At 43.6% G+C, this 17,198-nt stretch overlaps 1 protein-coding gene across 2 annotated transcripts in view; it reads right to left on the minus strand.

Annotated features, from left to right (window-relative positions):
* macrod2 (mono-ADP ribosylhydrolase 2) overlaps positions 1-17,198 on the minus strand; it is a 916,639-nt gene that overhangs the window by 25,762 nt on the left and 873,679 nt on the right. For both annotated transcript variants that reach the window (XM_068044311.1, XM_068044310.1), the window contains 3 exons: positions 6,896-6,976; positions 3,175-3,240; positions 2,336-2,422 (listed from right to left, as the gene is read on the minus strand). In XM_068044311.1, coding sequence (XP_067900412.1) covers positions 2,336-2,422; positions 3,175-3,240; positions 6,896-6,976 — 234 coding nt within the window. The remainder of the gene's footprint in view (positions 1-2,335; positions 2,423-3,174; positions 3,241-6,895; positions 6,977-17,198) is intronic.

A 17,198-nucleotide genomic window follows, 5' to 3' on the forward strand; every position in this document is an offset into this window, starting at 1 on the left:
TGCTCTCGGCTCTTCTTGTGCATCCCCACTAAAGGCCTGCTCGGCTATAAAATTGAAATCCGACCCAGTCCCGACCCAACCCCAGCCAATCAGAGCCCGACTCAGGCCCAAGTCCTTTAATTTTTTTTCGCGCCCGACCTGACCCGAATATCGCAATAAATTTAATGATATCAAACTTGTTATTGTGCTCTACCTTGTCCAAATGGTTGTGATCCTGTTCATCCATTCCAGCAGCAGGCTATTCCTGCAGATGGAGCTGTGGGGAATCATGAGTTAGCCTGATCCCATGAGTTCCCGGAGGCAGCACTGTCCAGCCCGACCCGACCCTGAATGCTGGACTTGGAATATAGACCCGGCGCGACACATGTAGTCGGGTTTGGGTCGGGTAGACAGACTTTACATCTCCACCCCATGTCTTCCACGCCTCAATCCCCCGACCCCAGTTTTGCTCCCACCTCTTGCACCGATCTCCCAACTATCCCATTCCAATCTCTAGCCAAGATTGAACCCTTGGCGGACAAGAGCCGGCCACCGACTGAAAAATCGGTGGCGAACCCACTTCCGCCTGTTTGGGGAACCGACCTGTATTTTTCGGGTCCTCGGGCTTTAATTGCTCTGAGGCGGAACTTCCACCTGCTTGAGTCAGGATGTCCCGCCTAATAGAGTTGCCGTCCAATCAGCGGGCCGGCAGCTCTTAGTCCCAGCAGCGCCACCAGGAGTGGTGGTGACAGCTGGGACTGCAGCCCAGCTTCCCAAAGATGATGCCGGGGAGGCCGGAACGAAGTTAAGTTTTTGTTGCCTCGCCGGGGTGATCGGTCGGGACCCAGCGAGGCAAGGGCAGTCGTTTGGGGGACGGAAAGGGGGGGGGGGGGTGGGGGGCAGCAGGGGTGGCCCTCCATCGGGCACAGGGTGCCTGATCAGGAGGCACCCCACCCCCCGGGACGTCAAAGAGCCGCCTGCTTTTGTCAGACGGCTTTTCTTGGGTCTGGGATGCCCGCTTGCCATGCGTAAAATCCCTGTGGCGGTGGGCAAAGGCCCTTAAGTGGCCACTTAAGGGCATTGATTGGCCTGGGCAGGCAGTCCGTATTTTGCCGCTGCCACCCTGCATAAAGTGGCAGTGGAGGCGGGAGCGGGTCGAGAAGGGCCCCCCCGAGCCTCCCGCTCCATTTTACACCACCCCACTCCCCCGCCACCATCCTTCTCTTTGAAGGGGCATAAAATTCAGCCCTCATTCTTAGTGTTCCGTCTCTCACATACAAATCTGTCTCCCAAATCCCCACCCAGTCCCAGTCCTAAACACTCACCTCAGCCATCCAAATCTCACTCTCCCAACCCCACTCTCTAGACCTAATCAGCCTCCTTGATATAAAGGCCCACATTCCATTAGTTATCTTTTGTACCTGTCCACTAGTTTTCAGCAATTTCTATACATGGACATGTAAATTTCTCTGCTCTTCCACCGGTCCTAGCTTCTCTCCCCATTTAGAAAATCCTCTGACCTGTCTTTCTTTGGTCCAAAGTAAATGATCTCACACTTCCCCAACCAGAACTCCATCTAATACTATTTGGCCCACTCGCTTAATCTATCTATGTTCCTTTGCAACTTACTGCTCCTAACTACACTGAGTAACAAAAGTGGAAATAAAAACAACAGCACACTGCATCTTTAATGTAGTTAACCATCACAAGGTACTTCATTAAGAGGTTTATGTGGTGTTAGGGGGTGGGAAAGAAGAGGAGTAAAAGATAAGTGGGAATAGGAGAAGAACGAGTGAAGGTGACGAAAGAGGGGAGTGAAGACCTAAGTTTTGAGGAGGCTTGAAAGACGAGGAAATACTTAGCAAGGCACAGGGATCAGGGAAGGAAACTGAAGATTGATGATGAAAGGTTTTGATACTGATGTTGGATAGGAGGTATGGATGACACACAGTCAGCCAGAATTGGAAAAGTAAGGGAGACACCTGGGACACAGGACTGCGGAAGACGCCAGAGGTAAACTGGGGCAAGGCCACTGAGGCATTTCTTAAAGATGTCACAAATTTTGAAATGATTGTATTGGAGGATGGTGAACCAGTGAGGACAGGGGTGAAAGGCAACCTGGATTCAGTAGGGGACAAGTTGGGACTTTATGTAGTGTGGAGTTCTGGAAGTCAATGAGGACAGCTGTTCAAAAGTTGAACCCGGAGGTGATGAAGGGATGGTTGAGGCTTTTGAGTGAGCAGTGAAAATGGTTGGCCAATTTCACTGATGCAGAAATAGGGGTAGCAATTGTACGTGCAACCAGGTTGCAAGGTACCCTAGTTGTTCTCTTTTTGGAATATAAATGACTTCTTACCCTCTGACTGTTCTTGAGAGTTGCCCATCTCCATTCCTTCTGTCTGGGTACAAGGCTGGCTAAGCATTTCACTGTCTTCAGGTTTATCTGGAAAGTATTTTAAGCAAATCCATGTCAAGTCCTGTTTTTAAGCTGCCATGGTACCAGTTAAACTGCAAAAATAATTATTAGAGCAAGCTGGTATTCCAAACAATACACCTCGGTAACGTCAAACGCACCATTGTGGGTTTATTTCAAGAAAATCCAAATTTAGCCCAATTTAGACTGATACAAACTGGGAAACCTTTTTCAACGTGCAAGTGAAGGATGCGTGCTACTCCCTTCAATGTTTGAAGTTCTTCATCCGAGAATGAGGGGCCCAAGAACTACATTTGGTATGGCAGCACAGTGGTTGCGTGACTATAAGAGTACTTCAGTAGGCCTGGACTGATGATCTAGAGACATGAGTTCAAATCCCACTATGGCAGCTGGGCAATTTAAATTCAGTTAATTAAATAAAATCTGGAATTAAAATCTAGTCTCAGCAAAAGTTACCATGAAGCTTTTGAACTGGTTCAATAACGTCCTTTAGCCGAAGTAAGATTCCAGAGAGCAATGTGGTTGGCTTTTAACTGCCCTCTGAAACAGCCAAGCAAGCAACTCAGTTGTATTCAAGAAAACGGCTCACTACCACCTGTTAGGCAATAAATGCTGGCCTTACCAGCGATGTCCACATCCCGTGAATGATTTAAAAAAACATAGGGAAGCAAGCCACTGAGAAAAGTATTCATAGTGAATTCAGTATATTATGCATCCTGCATTGTCTTCGGTTATACTAATTGTGTGAAGTTGGTTCTTACCTTTAATCTGGCTGTCCATGTACACTTCATTTGGTTTAGAGTCATCGTCTTGACTCACTAAAGGCACTGCAGAAACAAACACAATACTGAACAATAGTCAGATATAGAAACACTTGCTTCGAAACTCTTTCTCAATATGCCTGAACAATTCTAAAGTTCCATTTAACAAACAGCTTTAAACAAAATAAATGTGACTTCAAGTATAAGATCTAGGCGTGTTCAGATGAGTTAGTTTGTGACTATAATCAAATGCTGCATGTTCTTACATAGCCATGAATGTTTCAAATATGCCAAAAAAATTACTTTTATTATCCTGCCATCATTTGAAGGGTTTAGAAATGTTGTAGTGCAGAAGCAGAGGTTGACTCTTTGCATGACTCTTCACACTGCTCTTCAGTGGGGGCTCTTTTCATTGGGGAGGCAGCAGATCATTCTCATTACTAATTTCATTAATTTCAGGCTTTGTTACTGAGTGCTCCAGTCTGATCAGTTCAAAACTGAACGAGTGTGTATCATTTATAGTTGTTAGAGATAGTTCCCACTTCACAGTTTCCAAACAGAACTTGTAGTCAATCAAAACATTAAACAACAGAACAAAATACACTTAATAAATACAGCACTGTACGATGAGGTATTGTGTGCTGACAAATCAAATGAATGCAGAATATTCAGGGAGACATATTTTAAAGATTATGAAGAAATTATATGGCATTCTTTTACAAGAAATTAAAGAATGTGCATCCTACCCTTCCTAGTTGAAGTATGAAGCGATGGTTAGAAAACTATTCATTAGGACTACAGTTTGTTGAAGATAGCTGTATGTTTAACTTGTGTGGGATGGATTCTGATGTTGGACCTTACTTAAAACACAATGGCAACTTGTATTTACATAGCACCTTTAACATTGTAAAACATTCCAAGGCACTTTGCAGAAGTGACTATCAAATAAATCTCAACACTGAGCCACATAAGGCAACATTAAGGCAAGGCACACCAAAGCCTTTGACCTCGTCAGCAGACGTGGTCTCTTCAGACTACTAGAAAAGATCGGATGTCCACCAAAGCTACTAAGTATCATCACCTCATTCCATGACAATATGAAAGGCACAATTCAACATGGTGGCTCCTCATCAGAGCCCTTTCCTATCCTGAGTGGTGTGAAACAGGGCTGTGTTCTCGCACCCACACTTTTTGGGATTTTCTTCTCCCTGCTGCTTTCACATGCGTTCAAATCCTCTGAAGAAGGAATTTTCCTCCACACAAGATCAGGGGGCAGGTTGTTCAACCTTGCCCGTCTAAGAGCGAAGTCCAAAGTACGGAAAGTCCTCATCAGAGAACTCCTCTTTGCTGACGATGCTGCTTTAACATCTCACACTGAAGAATGCCTGCAGAGTCTCATCGACAGGTTTGCGTCTGCCTGCAATGAATTTGGCCTAACCATCAGCCTCAAGAAAACGAACATCATGGGGCAGGATGTCAGAAATGCTCCATCCATCAATATTGGCGACCACGCTCTGGAAGTGGTTCAAGAGTTCACCTACCTAGGCTCAACTATCACCAGTAACCTGTCTCTAGATGCAGAAATCAACAAGCGCATGGGTAAGGCTTCCACTGCTATGTCCAGACTGGCCAAGAGAGTGTGGGAAAATGGCGCACTGACACGGAACACAAAAGTCCGAGTGTATCAGGCCTGTGTCCTCAGTACCTTGCTCTACGGCAGCGAGGCCTGGACAACGTATGCCAGCCAAGAGCGACGTCTCAATTCATTCCATCTTCGCTGCCTTCGGAGAATACTTGGCATCAGGTGGCAGGACTATATCTCCAACACAGAAGTCCTTGAAGCGGCCAACACCCCCAGCTTATACACACTACTGAGTCAGCGGCGCTTGAGATGGCTTGGCCATGTGAGCCGCATGGAAGATGGCAGGATCCCCAAAGACACATTGTACAGCGAGCTCGCCACTGGTATCAGACCCACCGGCCGTCCATGTCTCCGTTATAAAGACGTCTGCAAACGCGACATGAAATCGTGTGACATTGATCACAAGTCGTGGGAGTCAGTTGCCAGCATTCGCCAGAGCTGGCGGGCAGCCATAAAGACAGGGCTAAATTGTGGCGAGTCGAAGAGACTTAGTAGTTGGCAGGAAAAAAGACAGAGGCGCAAGGGGAGAGCCAACTGTGCAACAGCCCCAACAAACAAATTTCTCTGCAGCACCTGTGGAAGAGCCTGTCACTCCAGAATTGGCCTTTATAGCCACTCCAGGCGCTGCTTCACAAACCACTGACCACCTCCAGGCGCGTATCCATTGTCTCTCGAGATAAGGAGGCCCAAAAGAAAAAGAAAGAAAGAAAGGCAAGTTACTAAAAGCTTGGTTAAAGAGGTAGGTTTTAAGGAGTGTCTTAAAGGAGGAGAGTGAGAAAGAGAAGCAGAGAGGTTTAGGGAGGAATTCCAGAGTTTAGGGCCTAGGCAGCTGAAAATATGGCAGTCAATGGAGGATCAATTAAAATCAGGGATGTTCAAGAGGCCAGGAGTGCAGAAATATTGGAGGGTTGTAGTCCTGGAGGAGATTACAGAGACAGGGAGGGGCCAAAACCACAGGGGGCTTTAAAACAAGGATGAGAATTCTAAAATCAAGGCATTGCTTAATCGGGAGCCAATGTAGGTCAGCAAGCACAGGGGTGATAGGGGAACGGGACTTGGTGCAAATTAGGATATGGGCAAAAGGGTTTTAGATGAACTGTTTACGGAAGAACGAAGATGGGAGTCCAGAGAGAAGTGCATTGTAATAGTCCTCAGGATGTCCCAAAGTGCTTTACAGCCATTGAAGTATTTTTGAAGTATCGTCACTGTTGAAATGTTGGAAATACAGCAGCCAATTCGTGCACAGCAAGCTCCCAAAAATAGCAATATGATAATGGCCAGATAATCTCTATTTTAAAAATGATGTTGATTGATTGAGGGATAAATATTGGCCAAGACACAAGAGAGAACTCCCCTGTTCTTCTCCAAAATAGTGCCATGGGATTTTTTACAGCCATCTAAGAGGGCAGACAGGGCTTCGGTCTAACATCTCACCCAAAACGTGGCAGTGCATCACTCCCCTCAATCTGCATTGGGAGTGGCAATGTAGATTTTGTGTTCAAGTTTCTGGAATGGGACTTGATCCCATAACCTTCTGGCTCAGAGGTAAGGGTATTACCCACTAAGCCACGGCTGACATGGCCACCACAGACATTTTTTTCATTTGTTCGGGGGATATGGACATCGCTGGCTAGACCAGCATTTGTTGCCCATCCCTAATTGCTCGAGAAGGTGGTGGTGAACCACTGCAGTCCTTTGGGTGTAGGTACACCAGCAGTGCTGTTAGGAAGGGAGTTCCAGGATTTTGACCCAGCGACAGTGAAGGAACGGCGATATAGTTCCAAATCAGGATGGTGTGTGGCTTGGAGGGCAACTTGCAGGTGGTGGTATTCCCATGCAACTGCTGTCCTGTCCTTCTAGGTGGTAGAGGTCGCGGGTTTGGAAGATGCTGTCGAAGGAACCTTGGTGAGTTGCCTTGCTGAGTTTCTTAGCAATCATTCAAAAAACCCATCAACTCTCATCATTCAGTCTGGGCCTGGGTTTCCGATATGAAAAAGCAATGTTCGAAACACCATATCTACTTCAACTAGGTTTTCACTAAGAATCATTTTATCAACACAATGTTTGAAAAACTCTTACAAGGTGAGTCAACACATTTTTCATCTTCTGTCATTTTCGGTGAATTTTCTGCTTGGCCATCAGGGCTTTCTTCTGTTGAGACTATAAAACATATGAGAGAAAAAAATATATTTTCACTTGCTAATTCTGAAAAATAACAATTACAACAAAAATTGAATGGTGAAATTGATTCAATTTAGTTACAAAATACAGTAAAACCGAACATGCCATTTCTGATGGAGAAACGCAACTTTTCATTATTAAACATTTGCGTCACCATATTGCTCAACATGTTAAGAAAAGGATTTCGCCAAAGTGCTTAGAAGTACAGTAATCAGTAAAACTGTTAACAATAGAAATCCTTGATTCATTCAGTTCATCCACACCATGTATTCTGTGCCTGAGAGGGCAGGGTGTCACGCAATGTCCCAGCGTGGTTAGAATGTGGAACTCACTACCACAAGGAGTACTTGGAGACGAATAGCACAGATTTATTCAAGGGGAAACTAGATAAACACACGAGGGAGAAAGGAATAGAGGGATATGTTGATGGGATTGGAAGAAGGGTGGGAAGAGGCTCACCTGGAGCATAAATGCCAGCAAAGACCAGTTGGGCTGAGTGGCCAATTTCTGTGCTTTAGGAATGATTTAATTCTCTGAAACTCAGTAATGGTAACTGTGGATTCATCTTCATGATGCCTTTTTGGAGCAGCTACATGACATTTGGCCTGGATAAAGCTATAAAAGATTGTTGATTCTGTTGTGACATTTTAGGTAAATGTGCAAGGGATGAGGCAGTTGGAATAGGAGGAATGGTGTGTGAAGTGTAAATACCAGTATAGACTGGTTGGGCCCAATGGCCTGTTTCTGTGTTGTAGACTTGATGTAATTCCATGTAACGTGATGATGGTAACTGTGGATTCATTTTCATGATGCCTTTCTGAATTTTTCAGCGCGAATATCTGGATTTTGTTTTAAATATAGGTTACAGAACCTTCATCATCCAGAAAGGAATTTCACTCCAACACATCTCATCTCTGCTGCAATTTTACTGTAATTCACCAAACAGCTTCAAATCCACAAGTAGATTGAACTACACTGTTATCCCCAGGCCAATAAGATAGGGTGAAACTCATTTTTTGAAAGAACCCTCTGCAGGGTTCTGAGAAATAATTATTAGAATAGAAAATGGGATGAAAATAAGTTAATCCTTTGACAGTCAAAATTCTTTCCATGGGAAATCTAATCGTTGTGAAAATTTAAAGGGAAAAGATTTAATGCAAGAAGCAAAGGAATGTTCAGCGGTGAACAGTAGTTTAAAACAAAAGAAACAAAAAAGAGCAATGAGGAAGCATTGAACATCATGCTCATATACAAATACTGGGCATATGGAAAAAGGTAGAGGAAAAAGACCCTCACCAGTGGGTTTGTACTCCAGTAAAGCATGGGTGTTTATAGTCGTGTGGGGCACAGTGGGACATGGGCAGAGGTGGCAGGAGAGGAAACAGGCAAGAAATGCAATAAGGACCGATTGACAGTCGCAAGAAAAAGACATTTTGGATCTAAGCTTCTGATAGAATTTCTAATAAATGCTCACTGTGGGGAGGACCCGAACTAGGGGCCATAAATATAAGGTAGTCACCAATAAATCCAATTGAAAATTCAGGAGAAATGTCTTTACCCAGAGAGTGGTTAGAATGTGGAACTCACTACCACAACGAGTAGTTTAGGCAAAGAGCATCGTTGCATTTGAGGATAAGCTAGATAAAACACATGGGAGGGAACATAATAGAAGGATATGCTGATGTGGTTTAAAAAAAGAAAGATGGGAGAAGGCTTGTGTGGAGCACAGACACCAGCATGGACTGTTGCGCAGGATGACCTCTTTCTGTGTTGTAGACTCGATGTGATTCTATATGACCTGTTTCAATGATCAATGACAATACATTAATAAAATAAATACAGTTGGAACAGTAAGCAAAGAATAAATGCACAAAGAGGACATCAACTCTAGGGATAATATGATGACCCTCTTTCAATTACTGCGTAAGAACTGCTCAGCACAACACATGAATACAGCTACATTTCCAGATGTATACCCTAAAAACTGATGAAGATATCTTGATAAAAATTAAGCAATTGGACATAGCTAGTTGACTTTCAGTCACTTGATCAGAATACATTTTACAGGCCCAATTTTATTCAGGGCAGGAATGGCACTTTATTTTATTGGCCATGTAAATGGGCAGCATGTCACATTCAGCAACAAAAAAAAACATTTGTCTAAGAATGAGAGAGAGCGAGCGCTGAGAGAGCTGGCGTGATTGCACAGGTTAAAAAGTCAGGCGTCAGAAGGAAAGGAACTGCATTTACTAAACATCCAAACAAGGATTGAATAAACCATCACAGCTGACAATATACATTACCATCAAAATAACTAAACCTGCCTGATTGCCTGTTCTTCCTGTTACCTCCAGTCAGTTGAAGAGTTTAACTGTTCCCATATTTCTACCAAGAGATGCTTTTGCCCAGTTTTCTACTGACTAGATAATTTAACTTAAGGCAGTCAGTCTAAATCGTAAATTTCAAATTTGTAACCAATGTACGGTGCTCTGTACTCGCCGACCCACGTTGGCTCCAGGTCAAGCAACGTCTTGATTTTAAAATTCTCATCCTTGTTTCCAAATTCCTCCATGGCCTTGCCCTTCTTTATCTCTGTAATCTGCAGCCCCCACAACCTCTGAGATATCTGCGCTCCTCTAATTCCAGCTTCTTGACCATCCCCGATTTTAAATCGCTCCACCATTGACAGCCGTGCCTTCAACTGCCTGGGTCCTAAGCTCTGGAATTCCCTCCCTAAACCTCTCTGCTTCTCCACCTTGCTTTCCTCCTGTAAGACACTCCTCAAAAAAATCTCTTTGATCAAGCTTTTGCTCATCTGGCCTAATATCTCCTTACGTGGCTCGGTGTCATATTTTGTTTTATAATGCCTTTGTGAAGCGCCTTGTGATATTTTACTCTGTTAAAGGTGCCATGAAAATACAAGCTACCTATATAAGGAACATTGTTAGAAATCATTTACTTTATGTGAATTATACAATTCAAGTTCCAGCGTGCATACATGTCTTTTAATTCTATGCACCTCCTTAGAATTCTTAAAGGTAACTTTTGAGTTTTAGTTCATTTTAAAATTCTCTTCCTTGTTTTCAAATCTCTCTGTGGTCTTGTCTCGCCCTATCTCTGTAACCTTCTCCAGCCTCATAACCCTCCAAAATCTCTGTGCTCATCTAATTCTGGCCTCTTGCACATCAAATTTTGTTTGATAATGCTGCTATGAAGCACCTTGGGACTTTTTAACTACGTTACAGGTGCTATATAAATGCAAGTTGTTGTTGAGTTAGCTAATACAATTTTGAAGTTTTATCGACCTTTCCACAAATAAACAACACAGTGAGTGAAATGTTAATATTAGTTGCATAACCTGAGTGAAGGAAATGTGTGATTAAAACAGGTGCTCTATAAATTTCATCTTAAAGCCATAGTGAGATTGCAGAGCTCTGAGTTGCAGAAGGATCTGGGTGTCCTAGTGCATGAATCACAAAAGGTTAGCATGCAGGTACAGCACGTAATTAGGAAAGCTAATAGAATGTTATCATTTATCATGAGGTGAATTGAATACAAAAGTAGGGAGGTTATGCTTCAGCTATACAGGGCATTGGTGAGACCACATCTGGAGTAGTGTGTACAGTATTGGTCTCCTTATTTAAGGAAGGATGTAAAGGCATTGGAAGCAGTACCGAGAGGGTTTACTAGACTAATACCTGGAATGGGCGGGCTGTCTTATGAGGAAAGATTGGACAGGTTAGGCTTGTATCCATTGGAAGTTAGAAGAGTAAGAGGCAACTTGATTGAAATATATAAGATCCTGAGGGGTCTTGACAGGGTGGATGTGGAAAAGATGTTTCCTCTTGTGGGAGAATCTAGAACTAGGGGTCACTGCTTAAAAAAAACGGTCGCCCATTTAAGTCAGAGATGAGGAGAAATATTTTCTCTGAGGGTCGTGAGTCTTTGGAATTCTCTTCCTCAAAAGGCAGTGGAAACAGAGTCTTTGAATATTTTTAAGGCAGAGGTAGATAGATTCTCGATAAGCAAGGGGATGAGAGGTTATTGAAGGGTAGGTGGAAATGTGGAGTAATTAGTTCAGCCATGAACATATTGAATGGCGAAGCAGGCTCGAGGGGTCGAGTGGCCTATTCTTGCTCCTAATTCGGATGTTCGTAAAGCCAGCTAATAATGAGCAGCAAAAAGACCAAATTTTCAGTTTCCTTTTAAGGCTGCTACATTCAAATAAGGTTTTAATTTACCCGCCTTGCCACTCCAGAGGGTACTGACGCTTGTTGGGGTGTTGTTCACTGGACACTGGTAGTCCTCACATGTACTGCTCAAGGGCTGGATCTTTTGCTCGGCCTGACATCGGGCTCCGTGGCAGGGTGGGGGTGGGGTTCGGAGAATCGGAGTGGCAGCGGCTGCCACGGAACCCAATGCTGGGTTTGCCGGGCCAGAGCTTCCTCAGGTGGGGAAGCTCTGTGGCAGCACCTCCGCTGCTGTGCAACGGGACCCTAGTTAGATATTTAAAATAACTCTGCGTAAATTTCAATGTCATCCGCCATGATCTATCCATCCGTTCCCGATCTTGAGCTCGTCGTGCGGCACTCACGTGCCTTCGCTTTTCCGTCCAAGAGAAGCTGGCACCACCGAGGAGGGGAAGGGGTCAACTCTGCATTCTGTGTATGGATTGGTGAGGAATGGGGGGGAAGGGGTCAACTCTGCATTCTGTGAATGGATTGGTGGGGAATGGGGGGGAAGGGGTCAACTCTGCATTCTGTGTATGGAATGGTGGGGGAATGGGGGGGCAGGTGTCAACTCTGCATTCTGTGTATGGATTGGTGGGGGAATGGGGGGGGCAGGTGTCAACTCTGCATTCTGTGTATGGATTGGTGGGGGAAGGGGTCAATTCTGCATTCTGTGTATGGATTGGTGGGGGAATGGGGGGGAAGGGGTCAACTCTGCATTCCGTGTATGGATTGATGGTGGAATGGGGGGGGGGAAGGGGTCAACTCTGCATTCTGTGTATGGATTGGTGGGGGAATGGGGGGAGGGGTCAACTCTGCATTCTGTGTATGGATTGGTGGGGGAATGGGGGGGAGGCGGGAAGGGGTCAACTGTGCATTCTGTGTATGGATTGGTGAGGGAGTGGGGGAATGGGAGTGGGGGAATGGGGGGGGGGAGAATGGGGGGGGGGAGAATGGGGGGGGGGAGAATGGGGGGGGGAAGGGGTCAACTCTGCATTTTGTTTGTAGGGCAGGCATCCTCTTATAAATGGTGCTAGCAACTGCTCCCACATCAGGTGACGTCATTAACGTCATTGTTGATTCTGCCCCCGCCATGTAATTGAGAGGGGCGGCCGCCATCAGTATGTTGAGTGGCCACCCACGCGGATTTGTGATGGCGCGGCCGCCACTTTCTGCACCAGCCGCCCATCCTGGCGGCAGGACAATAAGATCCAGTCCCAAGAGCCAGCTGTAGCTCAGCTGGTAGCACTCTCAGCTCTAAGTCAAAAGGTTGTGGGTTCAAGTCCCACACCAGGACTGAAGCACACAACCTAGGCTGTCACTCCAGCGCTGTACTGAGGGAATGCTGCGTTGTCGGAGGTGCCGGCTTTCAGATGAGATGTTAAACCAAGGCCCCGCTTGACCTCTCAGGTGGATGGAAAAGATCCCATGGCATTATTTCGATGAAAAGCAAAGTGGAGTTCTCCCCTGGTGTCCTGAGCAATATTTATTCCTCAATCAACATCACTAAAACAGATCACATTGTTGTTTGTGGGACGTTGCAGTGCTCAAATTGCCTGCCACATTTTCTACATTATAGCAATGGCTACACTTCAAAAGTATTTCATTGGCTGTAAAGCACGTTGAGGCATCCTGTAGTCAGGACAGGTGTCATATAAAGGCAAGCCTTTCTTCTTTATGGGATCATTCATCATGCAAGCATAGATGGTAAAGTTTGGCAGGCAATTTAACTGCAGGGAGCATTACCAAGAAGCCAGGTCCTGTCTTCATCCAATTCCCCTAGCTGAAAACTTATCAGTCGGTAAGTAGGTACTCACATCACTTCTTTGCTTAATATTTGTTTAAACTGAGGAGTTTAACACTGGAAATTAGGTCAAATTATTGCAGAAAACAAAACCACAAAAGAAATAGCAGGTTAGAGAGCGAGGATTTAGATGTTTGGTTTTGGCTCATCACAATGGCCATTGCCATCATGAGGAGCAGAAAGTGGGACCTCATCCAAGATCTGGTACTCAAATAGCACAGGATACCAAATCATGGCAACATTTTACTGGCTGAAAGGAAGAAAATCATTTTCAGTGGCATCTGCTATGAAAAGACTGCACTTAAACAGGTGGACACAATTTATGCTGAATAAATAGAGCATAATAATAGTTCCTGTCATCGTTATCAGTCAATGTCTGATTTTATCCCTCTTTCTACATGACCTGGGGGTGTTAATGATCTCTTGTATAATCCAGATCGGATCTGTTTGGGACTGCATAATAAGCCTTCGTTGGAGTGGTTAATGTTCATACTAATCCAGTAGGTGGCACTTGTGTACTGAGGTTGCTTTCTAGCATTGTAACCTTGTCTAATAATTCATATCTCTTGACCATTTGGGTTTGGACAACTGACCACAGCATGACATGCTACCCAATGTTTCGAAGCCATTTGCAACACTCCACTGACTAGCTGCAAACACCGTATTATCAATGGAAGTGCAATGCTGGTGTGGCCTCCGTGCCCAGTTTTCATGCCGTAATGTACATGATGTCAGCCATGGCTCTGTGGGTAGCACTCTTGCCTCCGAGTCAGAAGATCATGGGTTCAAGTTCCTCTCCAGAGAGTTAAACACCAAGTTCTAGGCTGACACACCCAATCAGGACTGAGGGATTGCTGCACTGCTGGAGGTGCCGTATTTTGGATGAGACGTTTAAGCGAGGCCCCGTCTTATCACATTGCTGTTTGTGGGATCTTGCTGTGTGTAATTGGGTGTCTCATTTCCTACATTACACCAGTAACTAGACTTCAAAAGAGTAAAGCGTTTTGGGATATCATGAGGTTGTAAAAGATGCTCTATAAATGCAAGTCTTTCTTTTAACATCTAAGGTTCACTCAAGTTGCTGATTAGAAATGATAATTGATGATCACTTTCTATCACCACTACACACTATAGTAATCAGACCATATGTGACAGAATCCAGAAAATGATGGAAATACTTAGCAGGTCTGGCAGCATCTGTAGAGAGGGAGGGAAACAAAGCTAACATTTCAGATTGGTGACCTTTCGAGAGAACTCAGAGTATTTCAAATATTTTCTGCTTTTATTTCAGATTTCCAGCATCTGTAGTATTTTGCTTGTCTCACTGTCCTATGGAACTTATATCCGTCAATAAATCATACTTTCACTGGCTTCCTGTTCATTCTATGTGATTCTTTGCTATTTGAAGATCAGTGGTTCAAATGTGTTTTGCAATAAATGCACCTTTCACAGCATCTTGGGAATACACTAGTTTTCTGGTACACAATCAGCAAGATGCAGGATGTGTATCATTTTCCATTTGCTAACAATTTGCTGTAATGTGCTTTGAATCTGGGACAAGATTCATATGAATTCAGAAACCAGAATGAGCCATGCACAGTTTTTACTTGCAAGTGGTGAACTTCACCCAGTTCAGCTCATTTAAAATTCATCTAACATTTAATCAATGGCACAACTCATACAAAGAAGAACAAAATGTCGCTCTGTGTATGTGGGGTGTCATTTCCCTTCATTCACTACAATATTCCTTGCTATTTTGGCCTTCGGCAATCAATTGACTAGCTATCCTGACTTGAATCAGTGTCTAAAATAAGAAAGGAATGAAAAGTAAACAGCAGCTGCTGGAGTAAGGGAAGAAAAGCATATTCAATATTATACAATAATCAAGTTTATTAATAAACTATTTCATAGAATGGGCACAGCACAGGAGTCCATATGGCCTGTCAAACCCGAACTGGCTCTCTACAACAGTAATCCAGCTAGTTCCACTCCCCCGCCTTTTTCCCATTGCCTTTATGAATTTGCCTCCACCACCCTTTCTGGCGGTGCATTTCAGATCCTAACCACTCGCTGCGTAAAAAAAATGTTTCCCTCATGTTGCCTTTGGGTCTTTTGCCTATCACCTTAAATCTGTGTCACCTGGTTCTCGACCTTTGGCTTAAATTGTTTCAACTGAGGTGGGAGGAGTGCACTGTTTATTCTAGCCCCACTTCTCCACAGGTCAGAAAATATATTTAAATTTTCCCACTTATCGGCACAGTGAATCATGTACTCTATTTTACCCCAGAATAAATACACCAACCTGGTTTCTTCAATAAACAACAAAATTATCCATTTATTATAAACCAAGTCTTAACCAATAATAAAGTAAAACTTCCAAACAAACTGCAATAGTAAAGCCCCTTATTTATCCTAGCTCTCTCAGACACACACACATCGGTTAACTGGGAAAAAATAAAAGGGATTTTTGTTTACAGCTGTTACAAAGGAATAGAAGGAATAAAAAAAAACACTTAGGCTGAAAGGATGGTATGGAAAGATGTCCTTTGTTTTGGTTTGGTGTCTCAAATGCATGTCGACGGCTGTCACTGGGATCTTCCTAGAACAGTGCTTTCAGGCGATGTTGAAGATCGGTTTGGGTAGGCTTTCCAAGAGATGCAGCAACAGAGACTCCAAATAGATCTTAGAGCAGGAATGCAGCAACGAGGTTTCAGTTCACACACATTCGACATGCAAGGTTCCTTCAAAGATGCAGGTTTCTTCAAATACAGGAAGAAATAGGAATCTGAAACTGGGGATGCAGGATTGGTTTTCAAGAGAGAGAGAGAGAGAGTTGAGCTGTTCTTTTTCTGTTTCAGACAGAAATACCAACTGGTTTTCTTTTTTTGAACAGTTTAAATTGAAACTGAGACTTTCCAGAAGTCCAGTCTCCTGACATCTATAAATCTTGGCTTGTCACTTCTTTGTAAACATCTCTCCAAGTCAAAACAACCCCTGCAGGGTTTTTTATTTGAAAACAGGTGCCTTCCAGTAACTGTTTATAGTTGAAACTCAGTCTAAACCTTCCAGTGACCTCCTTTAAAAAAAACACCCAAAGTTCCAGCATCTATGGAATCCTATTCAGTTTCGAACACAAATTCTTAAAATTTAACTTAAAAAAACCGGAAACACTTGTAACAAAATATTAATATTGGAAATGTAGAGAACCCTCAAATAGAGTGAAACACAATTCCATGTGACAAGATTATCCCTATTCCCCCACTCTTTCCTTCTATACTTTTCAGATTATTTCATTAAAATATTGATATGACATGCAATTGCACAATCTGCCCAACAGTACTGAAAATACATTTCCCCAAAAAATGCTTCTGTTGACCACTGACTATAATAATTGTCTGTTCCTTTTAAGCACCAATGGTTTACAGGTGAGCCATGGACAGAGCTGGCTGATTCTATACCCATTTATTGCACAAAGTAAAGAGTGCACTGAGATATTTATTCGTATTTTGTGGTCAGCGGTGAAGGGACAGCACTTGCCACTGACCTAGAAGAAAACTTTGCACAAATATCTAGTGGGCTCAGGACCCTTGATGGTCCCTATTCCAACATCACTTTGAATCTGGTGCCATCAATAGGGAATTTGTGGCATTCAGCATCAGTGACATCATTGGGCACACTGATCAGCCAGTTAGATTGCAGAATTCTCACAGACAGCAAACCAGGAAGCAAAATGCACAGATTATAATTCACATTTTAAGTATTGTTATGAAAGTGAAATAAAAAATGGGAAATGCACATGGAGTTAAGATAAAAACTGAAATACCAGAAAACATACAGGGCACCGCAAGGAAAATTCCACTTGCATCAAGGAAATGTTGGCCCTGGGGTCCACATTTTGTCCTGCTCCAGCTGCCCATTCACTCAGTTTAGGGCAGGATTTCAAATGGTCATGAATTTTTGCTTGTAATGGAATATTCTGCAGGGAATTGTAGGGAGTACTCCATGGACTCCTTGGCTGAATTGATATTCCAGAGAATGCATGTTCAATTCCAGCCATGGCAGCTTGAGAATTTAAATTCAGTTTAAAAAGAAAAAAAGCAGGAAAATAAAATGCTGTTGTTGGTAAAATCGGACTGTTGTAAATAGGACAGGATGTTATGCATTGTGG

Source organism: Heterodontus francisci, chromosome 13, assembly GCF_036365525.1.
Source record: "Heterodontus francisci isolate sHetFra1 chromosome 13, sHetFra1.hap1, whole genome shotgun sequence".
Taxonomy (NCBI): Eukaryota; Metazoa; Chordata; class Chondrichthyes; order Heterodontiformes; family Heterodontidae; genus Heterodontus; species Heterodontus francisci.